Source organism: Littorina saxatilis, linkage group LG1 (assembly GCF_037325665.1).
Source record: "Littorina saxatilis isolate snail1 linkage group LG1, US_GU_Lsax_2.0, whole genome shotgun sequence".
In the NCBI taxonomy this organism is placed as follows: domain Eukaryota; kingdom Metazoa; phylum Mollusca; class Gastropoda; order Littorinimorpha; family Littorinidae; genus Littorina; species Littorina saxatilis.
Window position 1 is genome coordinate 18,031,895 of NC_090245.1, and position 21,926 is coordinate 18,053,820.

Genomic DNA, 21,926 nt, shown 5'->3' on the forward strand with positions numbered 1-21,926 from the left:
CCCCAATATATAAGAAGAGGTTGGCTTTTGTTCAAGCGGCACGGCTTGTTCTTTCATCGTCATACTAACTACTATTACAACCGAGTGGGATATTCTCATTCTTTCTTTTATGCGTATAAACCAAAGAGCTGAAAGTAGTAATATAAGGTGAGTTGCTTTTTACATTTAGTCAAGTTTTGACTAAATGTTTTAACGTAGAGGGGGGAATCGAGACGAGGGTCGTGGTGTATGTGTGTATATTATGTCTGTGTGTGTGTGTAGTGCGATTCAGAGAAAACTACTGGACCGATCTTCACGAAACTTGACATGAGAGATCCTGAGTATGGTATCTCCAGATGTTTTTTTTCTTCGTGTTTTTGATAAATGTCTTTGATGACGTCATATCCGGCTTTTCGTGAAAGTTGAGGCGGCACTGTCGGAGGCTTAAAATTTAATTTATGAGTTTGCTCATTAAAGTTGTCATTAAAATCGATTTTTCGCAAACAGATTTAAAATTGATTGCATCGTATTCTTCATCACATTCTGAATCTAAAAATATATACATATGTCATGTTTACTCTTAAAATGTGATCACATTTAACGAAAATAGATTAATTAGTCTTACGATTAAAATTTAAGAAATCGATCCAAAAATGATTTCATCTTATTCTTTATCATTTCCTGATTCCAAAAACATATAGATATGATAGCTTGTATTCAAAACAAGCTCAGAAAGTTAACAAGAATACAGAAAAGCGCGCTTTCTTGCTTAGCACAATACGCCACCGCGCTAATCTGGCGTGTCAATATCACTACGTTTTGCACGTGGAAGGTGAGCGATTTCCTTCACGCGGGGATTGACGAAGCTGTACTGTCTTGGTGAAAAAATACAGTGCGTTCAGTTTCATTCCGTGTGTTCGACAGCTTGACTAAATGTAGTAATTTCACCTTACGCGACTTGTTTTTTTCTATTGTTGAATGTCTGTTGGATTTATACCGTGTAAGTGAAAAGACACACACAAAAACGGATTCATATAATTTACATTGTCATGTCTTTAAAAGCTGTTCGTGTTCTTAGTTTATGTTTAAGACTTATTCTTTGTTTGTGCATGGCGTTTGTGTCTAACCCTTACAGTTATTTTCTGTTTTTATTTATGTTCTTACTTCATTATCGATTTGCTCACGGGTAGATATTTATTTATTTATTCGTTAATTTCCTAACATGACGAATTTCGTTTTGAAAATTCAATGTGTACAATTCTGTTTATGATCATTTATTTTTCTCTGAACAGAACAAAAATCAAAATGGATCGACTGGGAATGCTAGTGTTCCTCGTCCTGGGGACTATTTTCACCCTCTATCCGTCCGCCGATGCCAGAATGCGGGCTCTTCCCCTGCCACGCCAACTGAAAGAATGCTACGTCCGCGCTCAGAACTTCACCACCGTGAACTATGTGGGCGGTCTGTACTGCTGGTACTGTGAGACGCCCGTCAGGTCTTTCATCAAGGGGGCACCACAGCCTTTGAAACCCCAGCAATATGCGTAAGTGTTTGTTTATACAGCCTTTGAAACCCCAGCAATATGCGTAAGTGTTTGTTTATACAGCCTTTGAAACCCCAGCAATATGCGTAAGTGTTTGTTTATACAGCCTTTGAAACCCCAGCAATAGGCGTAAGTGTTTGTTTATACAGCCTTTGAAACCCTAGCAATATGCGTAAGTGTTTGTTTATACAGCCTTTGAAACCCCAGCAATATGCGTAAGTGTTTGTTTATACAACCTTTGAAATCCGTGCAAAATGCGGAGGTGTTTTTATTTCCATACAGCATTTGAAATCCCAGCAATATGCGTAAGTGTTTGTTTATACAACCTTTGAAATCCGTGCAAAATGCGGAGGTGTTTTTATTTCCATACAGCATTTGAAATCCCAGCAATATGCGTACGTTTTTTTTTCATACAGCCTTTGAATCCCAGCAATGTGCATACGTTTTTTTTTCATACAGCCTTTGAATCCCAGCAATGTGCGTACGTTTTTTTTCATACAGCCTTTGAAACCCGCGCAATATGCGAACGGTTTTTTTTTCTTTATATTTCAAAGTATTTCAAATTCGCGCATTTTACGTAAGTGTTCTTTTTTCCAAATAGCCTTTGAAAATATGCGAAAGTATTTTTTCATACAGTATTTGAATTCTAAGCGATTTGTGTGAGTTTGTTTTCATTCAATCTTTGGAATTTCAGCATTTTGCGAAATAGTTTTTCTTTGACCCTTTATTAAAACTGCAGCATTATTTGTTGTCATTCAGCCTTTGAATAAAATCCGAGCAATCTGCTGTTAATGTTTTTTTCTTTCAATTCAGCCTTTAAATTCCCAGCAATTTGCACACATTTTAATAAATAGGCAAAAAAACGAATGGGTGAATGAAAAAATAAGTTACTGAGCTCCATCTATTCATCCATTCATCAGTCTTGTATGTTGATGCTCGGAAACATAATCTTTGATCTCTCTGAACGGTCGCCTGAGTGTTAAACATTTAAAGACCGTAAAACGCTGGCACTTCAAATGGTTGTTTCACATCAGTGTATCATGACACACATTTCAAAATAATATTTTGTTTAGCAAGGAGGTAATGAAACAATCAAACTTGTAATTCAGTAATTAGCGTGCGCAGTACCGCCAAGTGTAACGCACCGCAGACACATACTTAAACAAATAGACTTTTTTCAGTGATTATCGTGACCTGTACTGCAAAGTGGTTCCAAAAAAGAAAACTTAATTTAAACAAAAACATTATATAGTTCAGATTATTATATACTGTCAGCCGTATCTCCAAGTGCGACCCAACATGAATATTTGTTTAAAACTATCAGACTTGTTTATCCACTAACTACCGTGAGTGGAACACAACACAGCCAATTTTAAATATTCTGACTCAGGTTTTTTCTTCAGTTATTACAGAACAGCACAGCTGGAACACAGCACAAACGTAATTAAACAAACAAACTTTTTTTTACATTTAGTCAAGTTTTGACTAAATGTTTTAACATAGAGGGGGAATCGAGACGAGGGTCGTGGTGTATGTGTGTGTGTGTGTGTGTGTGTGTGTGTGTGTGTGTGTGTGTGTGTGTGTGTGTGTGTGTGTGTGTGTGTGTGTCTGTCTGTCTGTCTGTGTGTGCGTGTGTGTGTGTAGAGCGATTCAGACTAAACTACTGGACCGATCTTTATGAAATTTGACATGAGAGTTCCTGGGAATAATATCCCCGGACGTTTTTTTCATTTTTTTGATAAATACCTTTGCTGACGTCATATCTGGCTTTTTTGTAAAAGTTGAGGCGGCACAGTCACACCCTCATTTTTTGATTGAAATTTTGGCAAAGCAATCTTCGACGAAGGCCGGACTATGATATTGCATTTCAGCTTAGTGGCTTAAAAACTAATGAATAAGTTTGATCATTAAAAATCGAACACATGTAATTAAAAAAATGTGTATTAAACGATCCAAAAACAATTTCATCTTATTCTTCGTCCTTTTCTGATTCCAAAAACATATACATATGTTATATTTGGATTACAAACAAGCTCTAAAAATTAAAAATATGAAAATTATGATTAAAATTAATTTTCCGAAATCGATTTAAAAACAATTTCATCTTATTCCTTGTCGGTCCCTGATTCCAAAAACATATAGATATGATATTTTTGAATTAAAAACAAACTCAGTAAGCTAAAAAGAATAGACATACAGAAAAGCGTGTTATCCTGCTCAGCGCGACCACTACCGCACTATTCTGCATGGCTTGTCGATTTCACTGCCTTTGCCACGAGCGGTGGACTGACGAAACTACGAGTATGTGGTCTTGGTGAAAAAAGCAGTGCGTTCAGTTTCATTCTGTGAGTTCGATAGCTTGACTAAATGTTGTTATTTCGCCTTACGCGACTTGTTAGTTATTACCGTGGGCTGTACAGCAAAGGCCAAAGTGAAACACACCACAGAAATACTGAAACAAGCAGATTTATTTTTAATTGATTACGTGTACCGTGAGCTGTACAGCAAAGTGGAACACAACACAGACAGAATTAAACAAGCCGACTCCTTGTTCAGTTATTACCGCGACATTTACAGCAAAGTGGAACACAACAAAGAAATACTTAAACAAGAAGACTTCTTTTACAGTTATTACCGCGCGCTGTACAAGAAAGTGGGAAAAAACCACAAAAATAATTAAACAAGCACATATTTTTTATGCCAGTTATTACCGTGAGCTGTACAGTACACAGAAATATTTAAACACACAGACTTCTTTTTCAGTTATTACCGCGACATTTACAGCAAAGTGGAATACAACACATACATAATTACACAAGCAGACTTCTTTTTCAGTTATTACCGTGAGCTGTACAGTACACAGAAATATTTAAACACACAGTCTCTCCTTTTTTCAGTTATTACCGCGACATTAACAGCAAAGTGAAACACAACACATACATAATTACACAAGCAGACTTCTTTTCCAGTTATTACCGCGACATTAACAGCAAAGTGAAACACAGCACAAATATAATTACACAAGCAGATTTCCTTTTCAGTTATTACCGCGAGCTGTAAAGCAAAGTGGAACACGACACATGGATACTAAAACTAGCAGACTTCTTTTTCAGTTATTACCGCGACCTGTACAGCAAGGTCGATCCCGCCACGAGGTCAGGTTTCCGCGGTAAACGCCAGGCCTCGCGGTGCCTGAGAAAAGAGTACCGTATGCTGACTGATGAGGAGAGATTTCGCTTCCACGGCGCTGTCAACGCTCTCAAGGCAGACACGGTAAGACCAAGGTTTAAAAAAGCAAAACTTTCCTTCCCTTTGCCAGCGATTGTGTACCTTGCTACATATTTGCCTTGGGGTTTGAATGGATACAAACATTATTTCCAGTACTAAAACTCAACGACCTTGCGTAGTCTTGTGCACAGTGAGAATTTTTAGCTGATTATGAAACGTTCGCTTTCGATCTGTTTCTGATTATTGAGTATGGCTTTGAGAAAAAGGGGCACGACACTGATAACAAGATAAAACACAGAGGCACGCACACACGCCCACACACACGTACGCACGCGGAACGCACACACGCACTCACGCACGCACGCACGCACGCACGCACACACTCACAAACACACACACACACACACACATGCACGCACACACACACAAACACACACACGCACGCACGCACGCACCCACGCACGCACACAAGCACGTACGCACGAACGCACTCACACTATCAAACTCACACACACACACACACACACACACACACACACACACGGCACACAGACTCGGCGAGTTTGATTTTGGGGTTGTGGTCACGTCATCACACACCAGGAATACTTCATAATCAGTGTATAGGCGTTCGATTGTTAAATTTCTAAATATTTGAGATATTTTTCCCTTTTTTCCCTATACTTTTAACCTGGCTATGAGTAATCAGTGATAATGGTTTTTTTTCTGCAGACTGTTGAGCCCAACAAGTACGACGCCCTGGCTCTGTTCCACACGGGTGTGGCAACCTTCGTAGCCCACGGTGGTCCTGGTTTCCCTGGCTGGCACAGAATTTACCTTTTGTTGTAAGTATGCCGTTAACAACAATCACAAACAAGTTAGGCAGTGTGCTGTTGACAAGGTCTTGTTTTCAGGTTGTAGCAATACTGCACTCGTGTACACTATGAGCAGGATCATGGCTGGCACAGACTTGACCTTATACTTTACTCTCTGCCTGTCCGTCCTTCCGTCTGTCTCTCTGTCTGTCTGTCTGTCTGTCTGTCTGTCCCTGTCTTCATTGCCCTCTCTCTGTTTCTTGCTCAACATTAATCCACACACTTTTTTCACATCGATTTACTTTCATGAAACCGGGCGCAGGGGCGTGGTGGAAAGACGTCGGCCTCCTAATTGGGAGGTCGTGAGTTCGAATCCCGGTCGCTGCCGCCTGGTGGGTTAAGAGTGGAGATTTTTCCGATCCCCCAGGTCAACTTATGTGCAGACCTGCTAGTGACTTAACCCCCTTCGTGTGTACACGCAAGCACAAGACCAAGTGCGCACGGAAAAGATCATGTAATCCATGTCGGAGTTTGGTGGGTTATGGAAACACGAAAATATCCAGCATACCTACTGAACGAAAGCGGAGTGAAGCTGACTATGCTCTCAGAGTATAGTTTGGGGAACCCAAATGAGCAAACGAGCTCACACGTAACCAGACAAATTCTGGAACGCTGAAGAAGAAGACTTTCATGAAGAAACTCCATTCAAGCAGCACTGTTCATCTCCACCTTTCATCCCCACTAACCACAGTCCTTTTCTCGATCCAGGTTTGAAGCCGCCCTGCAAGAGATGGATCCTACAGTATGTGTGCCTTACTGGGACTCGTCTATGGACACCGCTCTGGAGCATCCCGATCAGTCCTACATCTGGTCCAACGATTTCTTCGGCTCCTGGGAGGGAGAGGTAGTCGCGGGACCTTTCGCCAACTGGCAGACCCCAGAAGGCATGGGGCTTAGGTAAAGATCATTAGATGTGACATGATTGTGTGTGTGTTGTGTGGTGGTGGTGGTGGTGTGTGTGTGTGTGTGTGTGTGTGTGTGTGTGTGTGTGTGTGAGTGGGTGTATGTGTGAGTGTGTATGTGTGTGTGTGTGTGTGTGTGTGTGTGTGGGTGGGTGGGTGTATGTGTGTGTGTGTATGTGTGCTTGAGTGTGTGTGTGTGTGTGTGTGTGTGTGTGTGTGTGTGTGTGTGTGTGTGTGTGTGTGAGCAGCGGGATGTCTATAATGCTGATCGATGCCACTATAAGCCTGTACCTTGTTTTGGGTTCTTTTTGTTAATTGTGCGTTGTAACATTCGATGCTTGAATAAAAGAACGTTGGAATTAGACTGTATTGCCCTCCTGCCTTTCACGTCGAAACAGCAAGGATGACTAATTTGACAATGCAGAAAAAGAAGGAACAAAGGTCTCACCATACGTCAAAACACAAACGGCAGTGTTGTTCTCAGTCCTCTGTTTTTGGATGATGACGCATACCTTTTGGATGATGACGCATACCTTTTGGATGATGACGCATACCTTTTGGATGATGACGCATACCTGTTGGTCACTGACGCATACCTTTTGGATGATGACGCATACCTTTTGGATGATGACGCATACCTTTTGGATGATGACGCATACCTTTTAGTCACTGACGCATACCTTTTGGATGATGACGCCTTGTTCTGACTCCTGGTCGGTCGACCGTCTGATAGTTTTGACATGACTGTGGTAGTTCTGATAACTAAAAAAAATTTCGAAGCGAAGGCATGTGGACCTATACATTTGTTAGATCATTTTCATCTGACATATTGTTCTCTTAGTCTTGGGAAAACACTTAACCAGTCCTATATTTGGCATCAGAGAAAGTGATAATCATAAGAAAGATTCGAGCCGTTTTGCTCACTCCCTTTTCAACAGAACAAAACTACACAAAGAACCGAAGCAAACTAGGCACACTTCCCACATTTTTGTTTCCACAGGCGTTCAGTGGGCCGTGACGGCCAGCTGTTCACGCGTGAGTCCATCGAGGCCATCATGTCACGCAACACTTACGAGGAGATCCTCATGCCTGACCAGGACCCCCAGTACAGCTTGGAGTTCCACCACGGCGGTACCCACGTCTTCGTGGGAGGTGACATGGAGAGGCTGGACACTGCTGCCTTCGACGTCATCTTCTTCCTCCACCACGCCTTCGTGGACTACATCTGGGAGATGTTCCGTGACAAGGTGAGCAGCTATAGGTTGATGTATGTTTGTGTTAAGCCTCATATTGATTGTGCCCAAAGTTGACTTCGCGAAGTTTTTTACCGAAGATTTAGGGCCAAAGCTCTAGGCACCGAGCTTCTTTGAGTAATTTTCGGGATGGCAACATCACCCAATTAACGTTTGGCTTAAGGAATAGAACAAAGAGGCCACCGGGGAAAGGGGAAGGGGTGGGTGTTCTTATAAGCCAATGCTCTCAACAACAACGAAGCATTCTTCATATTCCAACACGCACAATGGTTTTCTTATTTTATCTTCAGATGAGGAACAACGACCTGAACCCCGAGCAGTACCCGACAGTCGGCGAGGTCAGCGACTACCACCTTGCCAGCGCCCCCATGGGTTTCGGCAACATCACGCACGCCGAGGGTTACCTCAACGCGCTCAAGGACAGCTACGAGTACCAGCCGGCTCCCGAGTGTTCCCAGCTCAACCCTGACTGTGGATCCAAGTACCTGTGGTGCAACGTCACCCTGGCTCGCTGCATCCCCATCGACCCCCTGGACCCCCCGATCGTTGAGGTCGGCCCTGACCCCCACCCCGCCCACTGCCCTTTCACCAAGCCCCAGTCATACCAGAACAGCTTCTGCTTGAACGGCGTTTGTGACGTCAGCCAGTGGGTGTGGGTCCCTGTCAAGATTGTGGCTCAGCGTCCTCCCGAGTTCAACGACTATCACTCCTATCCTGTGACGAACGGAAAGGTGTCCACCACCGACATCTACGAGCCTTCCAGCTACATTGATACGCGGAGGTAGGTTCTGTACGGTGGAATTTGTTTGTCGTCAAGTCTGTTAGTGCAACGCTTTGGTAATGGCGAGTCTGTAATTATTTATGTGTTGTCGTTGTTGTTATTGTTGTTTTTGTTGTTGTTGTTGTTGTTGTTGTTGTTTTGTTTTTGTTTTTGTTGTTTTTGTTATTGTTGTTTTCTTTCTTTTTCTTTCTTTCTTTCTTTCTTTCTTTCTTTCTTTCTTTCATATCGAACATTCAAGGTTCTGCCGTTTAAACACTGTTACAAATGTTTAACTCGCGAAAATTACTGTTTGTGATTCCTACACATTCACAGCATTGTAATTCCAAAACTGTCAGATGCAGGATATGAAACACGATCACTGTGACGGTCCGCTAATCGTAAACTATGTTTTTTTTTGCGGACGATCATAGTAAGCGAACGTATATGTAAATGTCTCGAGCACATGTTTCTCGACCTTAAAATACCCATCCAACACGACACATACCTAAGCTATTGTTAATTGAACGGCACCTATGTGGACAGATCCATGTCCCAAGGCATAGCAGGGGCGGATCCAGGGAAACCCCGGAAATCCCCCCAGCCTAAAAAAAAAGTTTTTGTTTTTTTAATAAAGAGATAAAATTGAAAATTAAGAAAAAATGATGGCTCTGATTGCTCCCTTTGCCTTGTTTTTATCCAAATTTCCCGTAGGGGGCATGCCCCCGGACACCCCTAGGAGCCGGCCTTTGTCTTCTAAATGACAGTTTCGGAAGGTAGTTGGGTAATTTGTTGGCTCAGGTTGCACCAGATCGGTCGATTTTCTTTGTTTTGATCCAAATTTGTCTTCTTTAATTAACTGTTTTGAAGGTGTATTAGGGGTCGTTTCTTTGCTAAGATTGCACCAGATTGCTCCGGACCCTCCCCCCCCCCCCCCCCCCCCCCCCTAGGAGGTTTGGGGGCTTCGCGCTATCTTCTTAACGCTTCGCGTCGTCGATCTGTTCCTAAAAGAAATTTGGAAACCCCCTCTTAAAAATGATGTGATCCGCCCCTGCATAGGTTAAAGGCTCTCACCTACCTAACGTCACTCAAGTTGTAATGGCTTAATTTAGTCCTCTGTCTCAACAGTTATCGCCCCTAACACATACTTAAACTCGTTCCTCATTTTCTATTTCCCGTAAGTGCCTGTGGGATCATCTCTGGCACCGGCAGTTGGTAAAACGCATTAGCTTCTAAATAGCCAAACGTTGTCGTCATAGCGACAGGATTGCTGAACTCACGGTGGGAGACTGTCTTAAACTTCCGAACATTGCTAAAATATTCCTTTGAACCCTATGCATGTTACCGTGTGTGTTTATTCCCTTTAAAACACAAGCAGGTTATATGGGCGCGAACTAATCCATATATAGGTTGTCCTTCATTGACCCCAATGTCGACCGACTTCGCGAAGATTTCGCCGGAAATCCAGTGCGAAAGCTTTGTGTAACCAGCTTCGGGAAATGGACTTCGCGAAGTCGACTTCGGCCACTTATTTACAGGCTTAGACAATCTACGACACAATTATACAAATGAACGCACTCGTCACCGTTTCACTCCCCTCTTCACAACAGATACATCAAAACAGACAAGCCCAAGCCCAGGGCCTACGAGCACTGCGAGAACAAGGATGGTGTGGGCAAGATCTTCGTCAGCTCAAATGGCGTCAACTACGACGGCTCCTACAAGGAGTCGGCCATCATCGACCAGCGTCTGGCCACCTCCATCGGCGTCACCTACATCGCCGTCAAGGACCCGGGCGTCAAGGGAGTTACTGAGGTGAGCATGTGTGGGGACAAACATGGGATTTCGAGAGTTCCCTAAAAGTTGAGTATGGGTACTAAAATGGCGGGGCAAAAATGGGTATACACGTAAAACCCCACGCGTGCAAAAAACAACCACCGGTGTACGTTAGGAGTGTCAACCCATGAACGCAGAAGCGAAGAAACAGAAGTAGAAGAAGAAGTTTTTCCATAAGATGAGAGCCTCTTTCAAAATGAAATCGCATGCCAACAGTCAACAGCTTGGCTGTTGCTCCTCCTCTACACGGTTGGTGACGTAGGCTTGGTAATTGAGCCTTCTCATTGGTTTAGGTTAGACAGGACGTGAATGAATAATCGCTGACTACTTTCGAAAACAATCATCACTCAAGCATTTGTCAATGATGTCCATTCGGAAAGGACGGCATCTTTAAAGAGTGTTTTAAGCTACTATTGTAAACGATGATCACTTTAACCTTTCTCAATGCTGTCTATCCGGAAAGTGTTGTAAGCTACTTTTGTAAACCTCATCACTCCAACCTTTCTCAATGTTGTCCATCCCTTCCAGAGTGTTTAAGCTACTCTTGTTAACCCCATCACTCCATCCTTTCTCAATGTTGTCCATTCCTTCCACAGAGTGTTTAAGTTACTCTTGTTAACCTCATCACTCCAACCTTTCTCAATGTTGTCCATCCCTTCCACAGAGTGTTTAAGCTACTCTTGTTAACCTCATCACTCCAACCTTTCTCAATGTTGTCCATCCCTTCCACAGAGTGTTTAAGCTACTCTTGATAACCCCATCACTCCATCCTTTCTCAATGTTGTCCATCCCTTCCACAGAGTGTTTAAGCTACTCTTGTTAACCCCATCACTCCATCCTTTCTCAATGTTGTCCATCCCTTCCACAGATTGTTTAAGCTACTCTTGTTAACCTCATCACTCCAACCTTTCTCAATGTTGTCCATCCCTTCCACAGAGTGTTTAAGCTACTCTTGTTAACCCCATCACTCCAACCTTTCTCAATGTTGGTAATCCTTTCCACAGAGTGCTTTGAGCTACTCTTGTAACACCTCATCCCTCCAACACTTCTTTATGTTGGCAATCCAGAAAGGACGGTACCTTTAAAGGTTGTTTAAGCTACTCTTGTTAATCCGATCACTTCAACCTTTCTCAATGTTGGCAAACCCTTCCACCAGGTGATCCTTCGTGCCCACGACCAGTGCGGACGTATCTGTCACACCGCTTGCAAGATCCCTGGATCCAACCCATCAAGGTTTGAAGCCTGCTCGGGTGTCGTAGAAATTACGCCAGACTACCCGCGTCAGTACGGCCAGACCTACGCCAGTGCTACGCTGGACGTATACGACTACGCGTCCAACTCCGACTGTCCTTCGTTCAAGACTGATGAATTCTTCGTCACGTTTTACTGTGACTACCGTGACCATCTTCCGTGGGTGGAGAAGCCTGTGAACACTTTCCCTGGTGCTCCTCCTATCGTCGTCCGCCCTACCCCTATTGTTCGCCCTGCCTCCAACGCTGGACGTGAGTATAGTGCGGCTTTTGGTTTGTTTGTTTGTTTGTTTGTTTGCTTGTTTGTTTGCTTGTTTGTGTGTTATCTATTTGTTTAAAAATCAAAACAAAAAATATACAAAGAAATATGTTTTGCAAATCCAACATTTTTTTGTTTCTTTCTTTCTTTCTTTGTCTCTGTGTGTGTGAGTGGGAGGGGGGGAGGGGGTAGAAATAGATCCAGAAATAACTCTTCACAGACAACCTAATGGGAACATATATCTGTCGTGCCGAATTCACGGAATTGCCGAATTCGCAGAATCGACAACATTTTTGCCCATTTCGCGTAATCGGCAAAACACTGCCCATTACGCGAAATTGGCAGCGTTTTGCCGAAAATGCGTAAAGGTTTCTAAAATTTACCTATTTTGCAAAAGCGGCAGCCAGTCTACTACTTTGTGTGTCGCCAGAACATTGCATTGGCATTGCTTTATCTCCATATTATGGTCTGTATGGTTTGTGTTGGTCTGTGTCGTGCAAAACTCCGCAAATGCACGAAAACTAAATTTTTTGACATAACTTGCCACAACTTATCGATTATTGCGATATCTATCCATTCGAGTATCTTGCTATCTTAGTGTGATAATATCCCAGGCATTTGAGAACTTTAAAACCAAAAAGTGGCTGCCGAATTCGCAATATGGGCAAATTTTAGAAGTCTGTGCGCGTTTTCGGCAAAACGCTGCCGATTTTGCGTAATGGGCAGTGTTTTGCCGATTACGCGAAATGGGCAAAAATGTTGTCGATTACGCGAATTCAGCAATTCCGTAAATTCGGCACGACATATATATATTTTTTTTAACTTTCATTTGTTTGATTGATTGATTTGTCATATGTATATATATACATGACAAATCAATCAATCAAACAAATGAAATAAAATAAAAAACACACGTAACAATTATGACACAGAAAGAAAATGTAATCAACCGACGACTAACTGATCTCGATCATTGTGTTTCACCCAGAATGCCGCCTGTCCTCTGAATGTACCATCAACTACCCATGCATGAAGGCCGCGCCCACCAGCTCTCCCCGTCAGTGCAGCAAGGAAATGGACATGAAAGCCTGCATGGGCAACTGCCAGCGCTACGCAGTCTGCATCTACGGCGTCTACTGGCCCAGAAAGTGCCAGTCGGGCATGTCCTTTGACGAGCTGAAGGGCCGCTGTGTGAGAGGTCTGTGCCCGGCGCAAGCGGTAACACGTCCTTCGGGACCTTTCCGACCCCGTCCTGGGACATCGTGGGCTCAAACACACCGTCCGTCCGCGTTCGGAACTGGCAGTTACTACGGGGGTCTCATCAACAGATTTGGTCTGGGAAAACGGTGAAGGGACTACCAAAGGGTAGGAACGATGAGGGATATGACAGGGTAAAACTAGTTTTACTAGTTTAAATCTATCTTTCTGACGTGAAAGAATATGGCAATGGTGGGAATTTTTCTAAATAAATAAATGTGGTTTTCGTTTAGAAAAAAAACACACGCAAGCCAGATGACATTGACCTTCGAAAAAATCTCTTTGAGCTGAGAATCTGATGTTATTTTAATTTCTTAGAAATGTTTGTTTGAACTATTCATTTGAATCAGATTCACTTTCTTGTGTAAGCGGAACCTCTCGCACGATTTTTCCAACAAAGGTTATTTTAAAATTTGCCATTTTTATATCTCTTATAGAACGAAGTGCCAACATTTTATACACAAATTCACTCGGATGTATGTTTATATGAATGAAAGACAAGCCCCTCCATGTTTAACCCCAGTTTTCTGTCAAATCTTCAGTGCGAAGAAACGTAGACAAAACACGCGAGTCAGTGATGTATGCCGACATCTTGTGCTTTTTCGAGGCGTATTCTAGATACGCTAAGGTTTGTGGGTTTTGTAATGCAAACATTGATTGACAGTGTTGTTGCTGACAAGATTTGATACAATCGGTTTTTTCTGTCATCGCCGATGAAAATAACACGATATTACCCCAAGGGCAACACACCTGGTAATACAAATGTTGTTGTGTTCATGCACTCTGAACTGAAGTGTTCCAAATTTGAATACACTTTTTGTAACCAGTTATGAACACTGTGTGAAATACTATATAATTCTTCACACAAAAGTAGCACACATTGTAAATACTATTTCGTGTTCACTATGCGTGCTACATTTGCTAGTAGAGTTATAAAGTATGTCGCACAGTGTTCACAACTGGTTACAAGAAGTGTGTTCAAAAGTGGAACACTTCAATTTACAGCGTGGGAGATACTACGTATGCAAAGAATTACATTGTTTTGCACTACTATGATTTTTTTGCGTACGTGTTCGATTGCCGGACAAACGCATTTTATGTTGTGCGCATACAGATTTTATGACGAAAGAACCATTGTATGTATCCTTGTCGGTTGATGTATTAGGAAAATGATGTCAACATAAGTAACTAACAATTAAGACGAAATAACGAAACTAAGAGCTTTTACGTGCACATAAAAACATGCCGTGCCTCAATTGTGTGTTGTTTGTTGTTTACTGAGTATGGATATTGTAGAATGAAAGAACGTTTAAATGTGCAGTTAAAGAACTACAGATAGTTTTCTATCATACTTTCTATATGACAGACAAAACAAAGTCTCGTTTTCTTTTTCTCTGTGTCCGCCTATCTGTTCGTCTGCCTGTCTGTTTGTCTGTCTCTGTCTCTGTCTCTCTCTTTGTCTCTGTCTTTCTCCTTTCTCTCACTCTCTCTCTGACCGTAACATACATAGTGTACGTCTCATAACAATGTTCAGGCTCACTGACACAAACTTCTGAGTTACATTTAACGTGATTGCTTTGTTTTAACGTCTCTTCAAGCGCTCTGAAGGGCCGTACACTTAACGTGATTGCTGTATTTTAACGTCTCTTCAAGCGCTCTGCAGGGCCGTACACTTAACGTGGTTGCTGTATTTTAACGTCTCTTCAAGCACTCTGCAGGGTCGTAAATTTAACGTGGTTGCTGTATTTTAACGTCTCTTCAAGCGCTCTGCAGGGCCGTACACTTAACGTGGTTGTTGTATTTTAACGTCTCTTCAAGCGCTCTGTAGGGTCGTACATTTAACGTGGTTGCTGTATTTTAACGTCTCTTCAAGCACTCTGCAGGGCCGTACATTTAACGTGGTTGCTGTATTTTAACGTCTCTTCAAGCACTCTTAAGGGTCGACTGTATTTTAACGTCTCTTCAAGCACTCTTAAGGGCCGTACATTTAACGTGATTGCTGTATTTAACGTCTCTTCAAGCACTCTGTAGGGTCGTACACCTACCGTGATTGCTGTATTTTAACGTCTCTTCAAGCGCTCTTGAGGGTCGTACATTTAACGTGATTGCTGTATTTTAACGTCTCTTCAAGCGCTCTTGAGGGTCATACATTTAACGTGGTTGCTGTATTTTAACGTCTCTTCAAGCGCTCTTGAGGGTCGTACATTTAACGTGGTTGCTGTATTTTAACGTCTCTTCAAGCGCTCTTGAGGGTCGTACATTTAACGTGGTTGCTGTATTTTAACGTCTCTTCAAGCACTCTTAAGGGCCGTACATTTAACGTGATTGCTGTATTTAACGTCTCTTCAAGCGCTCTTGAGGGTCGTACATTTAACGTGGTTGCTGTATTTTAACGTCTCTTCAAGCGCTCTGTAGGGTCGTACATTTAACGTGGTTGCTGTATTTTAACGTCTCTTCAAGCACTCTTAAGGGCCGTACATTTAACGTGATTGCTGTATTTAACGTCTCTTCAAGCACTCTGCATGGTTGTACATTTAACGTGGTTGCTGTATTTTAACGTCTCTTCAAGCACTCTGCAGGGTCGTACATTTAACGTGGTTGCTGTATTTTAACGTCTCTTCAAGCACTCTGCAGGGCCGTACATTTAACGTGGTTGCTGTATTTTAACGTCTCTTCAAGCACTCTTAAGGGCCGTACATTTAACGTGATTGCTGTATTTAACGTCTCTTCAAGCACTCTGCATGGTTGTACATTTAACGTGGTTGCTGTATCAGTTTTAACGTCTCTTCAAGCACTCTGCAGGGTCGTAAATTTAACGTGGTTGCTGTATTTTAACGTCTCTTCAAGCGCTCTGTAGGGTCGTACATTTAACGTGGTTGCTGTATTTTAACGTCTCTTCAAGCACTCTGCATGGTTGTACATTTAACGTGGTTGCTGTATTTAACGTCTCTTCAAGCACTCTGCATGGTTGTACATTTAACGTGGTTGCTGTATTTTAACGTCTCTTCAAGCACTCTGCAGGGTCGTAAATTTAACGTGGTTGCTGTATTTTAACGTCTCCTCAAGCGCTCTGTAGGGTCGTACATTTAACGTGGTTGCTGTATTTTAACGTCTCTTCAAGCGCTCTGCAGGGCCGTACATTTAACCTCTTGACAGCCACAATATGAGGTATGTTTTAATTGCGATGCTGAACATGTAAATAGGAGGTAGAGTATAGGGAACGCTTGTTCTGTCGTTTATCCCAATCTATGTGCGTTTAATGCCTAGCCAAGCACAAATGATGCTGACAATGTAAATACGTGCGTAGGAGGTAGAGTAGAGGGAACGCTTGTTCTGTCGTTTATCCCAATCTATGTGCGTTTAATGCCTAGCCAAGCACAAATGATGCTGACAATGTAAATACGTGCGTAGGAGGTAGAGTATAGATAGGGAACGCTGGTTCTGTCGTTTATCCCAATCTCTGTGCGTTTGATGCCTAGCCAAGCACAAATGATGCTGACAATGTAAATACAAACGTAGGAGGTAGAGTATAGGGAACGCTTGTTCTGTCGTTTATCACAATCACTGTGCGTTTAATGCCTAGCCAAGCACAAATGATGCTGACAATGTAAATACGAACGTAGGAGGTTGAGTATAGGGAACGCTTGTTCTGTCGTTTATCACAATCACTGTGCGTTTAATGCCTAGCCAAGCACATACAGTGGAACCCCCCCTTTTAAGACCTCCACAAATCTGACAAAATCAGGTATTAAAACGGAGGGAATCTTAAAATAGGGGTCAATTTACAGACGTTATGAACAGAAAGTCTAAGAAAACAGGGTCTTAAAAAGGGAAGAAGTCTTAAATTGGGGGGTCTTAAAAGGGGGGTTCCACTGTATGACTGTCTTTGGCCTCGGACCATCCTCTATTGCCCGAAAGCGTACATAATCCAGCTTACTCTGTGTCTGAGGAAGATTCATCCGACAAGTGAGCGACAAACTGACGTATCACTTTCGTGTGAACGTACGCCCCTTGATCAATCGTTTCAAATATACATTTTCTGGACATGTTGTGACGTGCGATCGCTCACAGGGTCGTAGAATACTGTCTCCATCAAAGACAGATATCTGTCAAGTAATGAACACTTTGACAACGTACTGTTCCATGGCGGAAAGGGAGTGAGAGTGATTGACTACTAAGCGAAAGACCTTTGCGTACATGGCAGTCTATGAATTGTATAATGATTATAATATCTAAAAGGGGAAACCGCCCAATCATAAAAATACCGTGTTTGTTTGCGAACTGCTGATCGCAGCTCTATGAAGCTGTATAAATTTACGACGAGTAAAGCGAAATTATTTGCAAGCCGCATGTCTTCTCCCAGAGACAACTTATTTACAATTGAACGTCGATTCGCGAATGATTTCTGTCAGAAACCATATTGGTCTATTCGATTCAATTATGTTGTTAATTGCACAGTTAAAGCAGCTTCCATGCAAAACAGAAATCACACACCAACGCCCACACCCGCGCACACACAACACACACACACTATAGAGTGACTTGTGCATGATTGTCAGTGTGTGTGTGTGTGTGTGTGTGTGTGAGTGTGTGTGTGTGTGAGTGTGTGCAGGTGTTTGAGTGTTTGTGTGTGTGTGTGTGCGTGAGTGTGCAGTGCGTGTTCATGTTTGTGTGTGTGTGTGTGTGTGTGTGTGAGTGTGTGTGTGAGTGCAGTGCAGTGCGTGTTCATGTTTGTGTGTGAGTGTGTGTGTGTGCGTGTGTGTGTGTGTGTGTGTGTGAGTGTGTGTGTGTGTGTGTGTGTGTGTGAGTGCAGTGCGTGTTCATGTTTGTGTGTGAGTGTGTGTGTGCGTGCGTGTGTGTGTGCGCGCGCGTGCGTGCGTGTGTGTGTGTGTGAGTGTGTGTGTGTGTATGTTTGTGTGTGTGTGCGTGCGCGTGTATGTTTGTGTGTGTGTTTGCGTGCGTGTTACTGTTAGTGTGTGTGTGTGTATGTGTGTGTGTGCGTGCGCGTATGTGCGTGTGTGTTTGTGTGTGTGTATGTTTGTGTGTGTGTGTGCTTGCGCGTGTATGTTTGTGTGCGTGTGTGTGTGTGTGTGTGTGCGTGTGTTTGTATGTGTGTGTATGTGCGTGTATGTGTGCGTGTTTGTGTGTGTGTGTGTGTGTGCGTGCGTGTGTTTGTATGCGTGTGTGTGTTGTGTGTTCATGCCCGAATGTGTGTATGTGTGCGTTAAAGTCTTTCGTCGATCACAGTCACTCGCTCTTTCCAATGTGTTTGATACCATGAAAATAAGAGTTCATCAAATTGCCGTTTATTGAAATGAAATCACTACGATTTCGTTTTCGTATCCGTCAAATGTATTTGAGGGTGAACTGTCCCGTGACAATCAGCGTGTTATGCGTTGTCATTGCCGACTCAGGTGTCACTGGGTATTACCAAGCTTGACAGAGATAACCAGGGTGTCCGCAATGGCTGCAATAGGAAAAGAATATGATAAAGTATATTGTTCGAATAAGTCTTATGTCCCTCTATATTTCTATGTCTGTCTATTTGTCACACACACACACACACACACACACACACACACACACACACACACACACACACACACACACACACACACACACACACACACACACAGAAGCCGTATATATCTATCTATATATATAAATACTAGATGAATACCCGCTTCGCCGGGTACGGCTTCGCCGGGAAGAAGTCGAGCCGAATACCCGGCTGCGCCGCGGAGCCGGCTTTGCCGGGTGTACGCCGGCTTCGCCGGCGCACCACACGAAGGAAGGGAGATAAACGCGCAAAACACTGGAGAAGATAAGGAAGAGTAATAGCCGGCTTCGCCGGGACAGTGACCTTCTAAAAATAGTATAACCGGAATATGGATTGAGCGTTGTCGACAGTGACCTTCTAAAAATAGAAACGGGAATATGGATTGACGCCACACGAAGGAAGGGAGATAAACGCTGAAAACACTGGAGAAGATAAGGAAGAGTTACTGGGAATGGATCCAGAGAAAAACCAAAATAGGTTCAGCGCTGCGCGCTGAGAGCACGTGTTGAAATATCTCGTCGACCAGGTTGTGTCCGGGGTGTACCTGAATATGGCCACCAATTTTGAAACAGATCCATCGAGAACTTTGGCCGTGCATCGCGGACACACACACACACACACACACACACACACACACACACACACACACACACACACACACACACACACACACACACACACACACACACACACACACACACACACAAGTCGTATATATATATAGATATAGAGGTAGATGACAGTGCAATTTTCGATAAATAGATTCGACCTTTGCACTTGTACAGTGAGGACAACTTACGGGTACATGCAAGGAAAGCCCACAACTTCTAAGGCGAACAACTCTGCAGAGTCTGCTGTGAAGGGCGACGGTAGTCTCCCTGTCACACTCGACCCCCTTTGAATGAACTTTGTCCCCAAAGTTCCGAACCATGGACCCGCCAAGCTTAGGTCCCTCCCAGGTTGGTGGAATGGGAAGAGCACGAAAATGATTCAGTGGCCATAATGCCATTCCTGAACATATCATGTCGAGTCCCTTCCCTGTCGACGACGTCAGATGTAACCGAGTGCCGAAACACCACAATCACCTTTGAAGGCGAAGTCCTCTCAAAGAGGATTGAGAATTTTAGAGCTTATTTCAAAGCCCTATATTAACTGTTGGTTGTGTCATCAACTGTTATGGCTTCTCAAAGGCCAGAACATACACACAGACAAAAGCCGCCAGACCCCATCACAAACAGAACTCTACAATCCACAGGTGTTGCCTCCACACACACACACACACACACACACACACACACACACACACACACACACACACACACACACACACACACACACACACACACACAGACAGACAGACACAAGTCGTATATACATATATAGATATATATACAACGTTAGGACATTGTTAGGAAACGCTACCGTTGCTGAGCTTTGGTTCAGTTTTGTGTGTTGCATGTAGTTGACTTATTTGTACTTTGTGGGAAAGTACCGATATTATATTTTGTAAACATAATATTTATGCGTGGACGAGAATGCAGGTGAACTTTCTAGTCCTGTCAAAACAAGTTGTTTACCACGCTGCTTTAGTCGTGAGTTCGTGGCGTTCGTTCGGATTAAGTGCGTCGGCGCTTTTGATGTACGTCATAGAGAATGTCGCTAGTTTAGTCCATGCACGGCTCGTATAATGTAGTTGTATCATGTTCGGTCTGGAATATTCTCGAGATTGAGTATTTACTATATATGCCAGCGCGATTTGTATGTAAAAAAAGCTTCTATTTGAGTTCTGCTACGATGTGCAGTTGTATGTATGGAATGCTAAATAAATCCTCGAACTCAATTTGACGAGTTGTTTTCTGTTGCTGCGAAGACGGGCGACGTAGAATAAAAGAACACAACTATACGACGTTTGAGAATTTGTGGCAATCTCAAGTGTCGTGTAACAATTGGGGGCCAAGCCAAGGATCTACGTTTAACGCCAAGGGTTTTCCAGCAACAAAGACAGTCAAGACAGTCACAGGAGGTAGCCATCAATCGGGTGTATCCTGAGGGATCAGTATTGAGACTACAGAACCGTGGATTCGGTGTGACTGGTGAAGAGTTTGGTAATCGCCGCAGCTCGGTACGGTGAGCGACGCCGGAGTGTATCGGGATTACAGAGGTTAGCTGCCGTTTGGACGAGACGGACTTCGTCGCGGAGCTAGTGCATTAATACTACGAAATACGACTGGGGTACGTCGTGTACGTATCGTGAGCAGAGTGCGCCGTCACGTTAGACGAGGAGGGTGGCAGCCTGCGTCTACTAAGGTGACCAGCGACGAGAGAAGCAGCGGAGGTGCAGTAGAGACTGTGTTCTTTTAGAAGACTACATTCGTCTACGTTCGGGGCTGTGAAAGAATACAGACGAACGCACCGGAAAAGACCAGAATGGCTGAGTTCTGGGGAAAAGGAATTGAACTGGGACTAAAAGGCAAGCAGTTGACGGAGTTCGTCGAGTCCCAGACACGACTGCTGGCGCAGCGTGAAGAAAGACAAGCGCAGCGTGAGCGAGAAGAAAAAGAAAGACAAGCGCAGCGTGAAGAAAGACAAGCGCAGCGTGAAGATAAAGAAAGACAAGCGCAGCGTGAAGAAAAAGAAAGACAGGCGCAGCGTGAAGAAAGAGAAAGAGAAGCACAGCGTGAAGAAAGGCAAATTGAGCTGAAACGCTTGGAGCTCCAGATAGAAATGGAGACGAAGCGCTTAGAGCTTCAGACAGAAATGGTGCGTGTTCAAAATGAGCACGAGGCACCACGCCAAAGAGATAACCAGCAGCAAATGTTACACAGGGCACCGAAACTTCCAGCATTCACTGACGGGAAGGACCAGATCGACTGCTACCTTGCAAGATTCGAGAGGTTCGCTGAGAGTGCTAGATGGCAGCGCGACGACTGGGCGATTCTACTCAGCGCACATTTGACTGGGGCAGCACTTGAGGTCTACGCTAGACTCTCAAATGATGACGCCAGAGACTATGATGTACTGAAGGAAGCTTTGTTGCGTTGCTACAACTTCACTGAAAGGGGCTACCGTCAACGCTTCCGCGAATGCCAGCCATTGTCTGGAGAGACGCCGAGCCAGTTTGTGGAGCGCCTGTCGTCATACCTGCAGAAGTGGGTGGAGTTATCAGGTGAAGAGCAGTCATACGAGAGTCTGCGGGACTTGATCGTGAAGGAGTAATTCCTTAATGCCT

At 43.5% G+C, this 21,926-nt stretch overlaps 2 protein-coding genes across 4 annotated transcripts in view; one reads left to right on the forward strand and one right to left on the reverse strand.

Moving 5' to 3' along the window:
- LOC138963390 (uncharacterized) lies at positions 1–14,393 on the forward strand. Of its 3 annotated transcripts, XM_070335380.1 has the most exons (10): positions 1–147; positions 1,272–1,523; positions 4,637–4,796; positions 5,481–5,593; positions 6,332–6,520; positions 7,526–7,772; positions 8,069–8,559; positions 10,146–10,350; positions 11,528–11,873; positions 12,869–14,393. In XM_070335380.1, exons 1-10 carry the CDS (start codon positions 110–112, stop codon positions 13,228–13,230), a joined length of 2,403 nt encoding a protein of 800 aa, XP_070191481.1. In that variant the 5' UTR covers positions 1–109; the 3' UTR covers positions 13,231–14,393. The 3 variants fall into 3 exon arrangements, with proteins under 3 accessions (XP_070191481.1, XP_070191482.1, XP_070191483.1); XM_070335381.1 differs by lacking the exons at positions 1–147; positions 1,272–1,523 and adding an exon at positions 1,717–1,738; XM_070335382.1 differs by lacking the exons at positions 1–147; positions 1,272–1,523 and adding an exon at positions 1,912–1,918.
- A 4,034-nt stretch (positions 14,394–18,427) lies between these two features.
- The window catches only part of LOC138963426 (uncharacterized), a 14,648-nt gene continuing 11,149 nt past the window's right edge, over positions 18,428–21,926 (reverse strand). The window contains exon 6 of the mRNA XM_070335384.1: positions 18,428–18,604. Within this exon, the coding sequence (XP_070191485.1) occupies positions 18,555–18,604 (50 nt within the window). The 3' untranslated portion in view covers positions 18,428–18,554. The remainder of the gene's footprint in view (positions 18,605–21,926) is intronic.

What these genes read in the sequence shown, in the direction of transcription:
- LOC138963390 (XM_070335380.1), top strand. Translation starts at nt 110, where the DNA reads ATGCGTATAAACCAAAGAGCTGAAAGTAGTAATATAAG. An exon ending in TTGAAACCCCAGCAATATGC is followed by an intron (nt 1,524 to 4,636) that starts GTAAGTGTTTGT and finishes CTTCTTTTTCAG; the next exon opens with TTATTACCGCGACCTGTACA. An exon ending in CCAGAAGGCATGGGGCTTAG is followed by an intron (nt 6,521 to 7,525) that starts GTAAAGATCATT and finishes TTGTTTCCACAG; the next exon opens with GCGTTCAGTGGGCCGTGACG.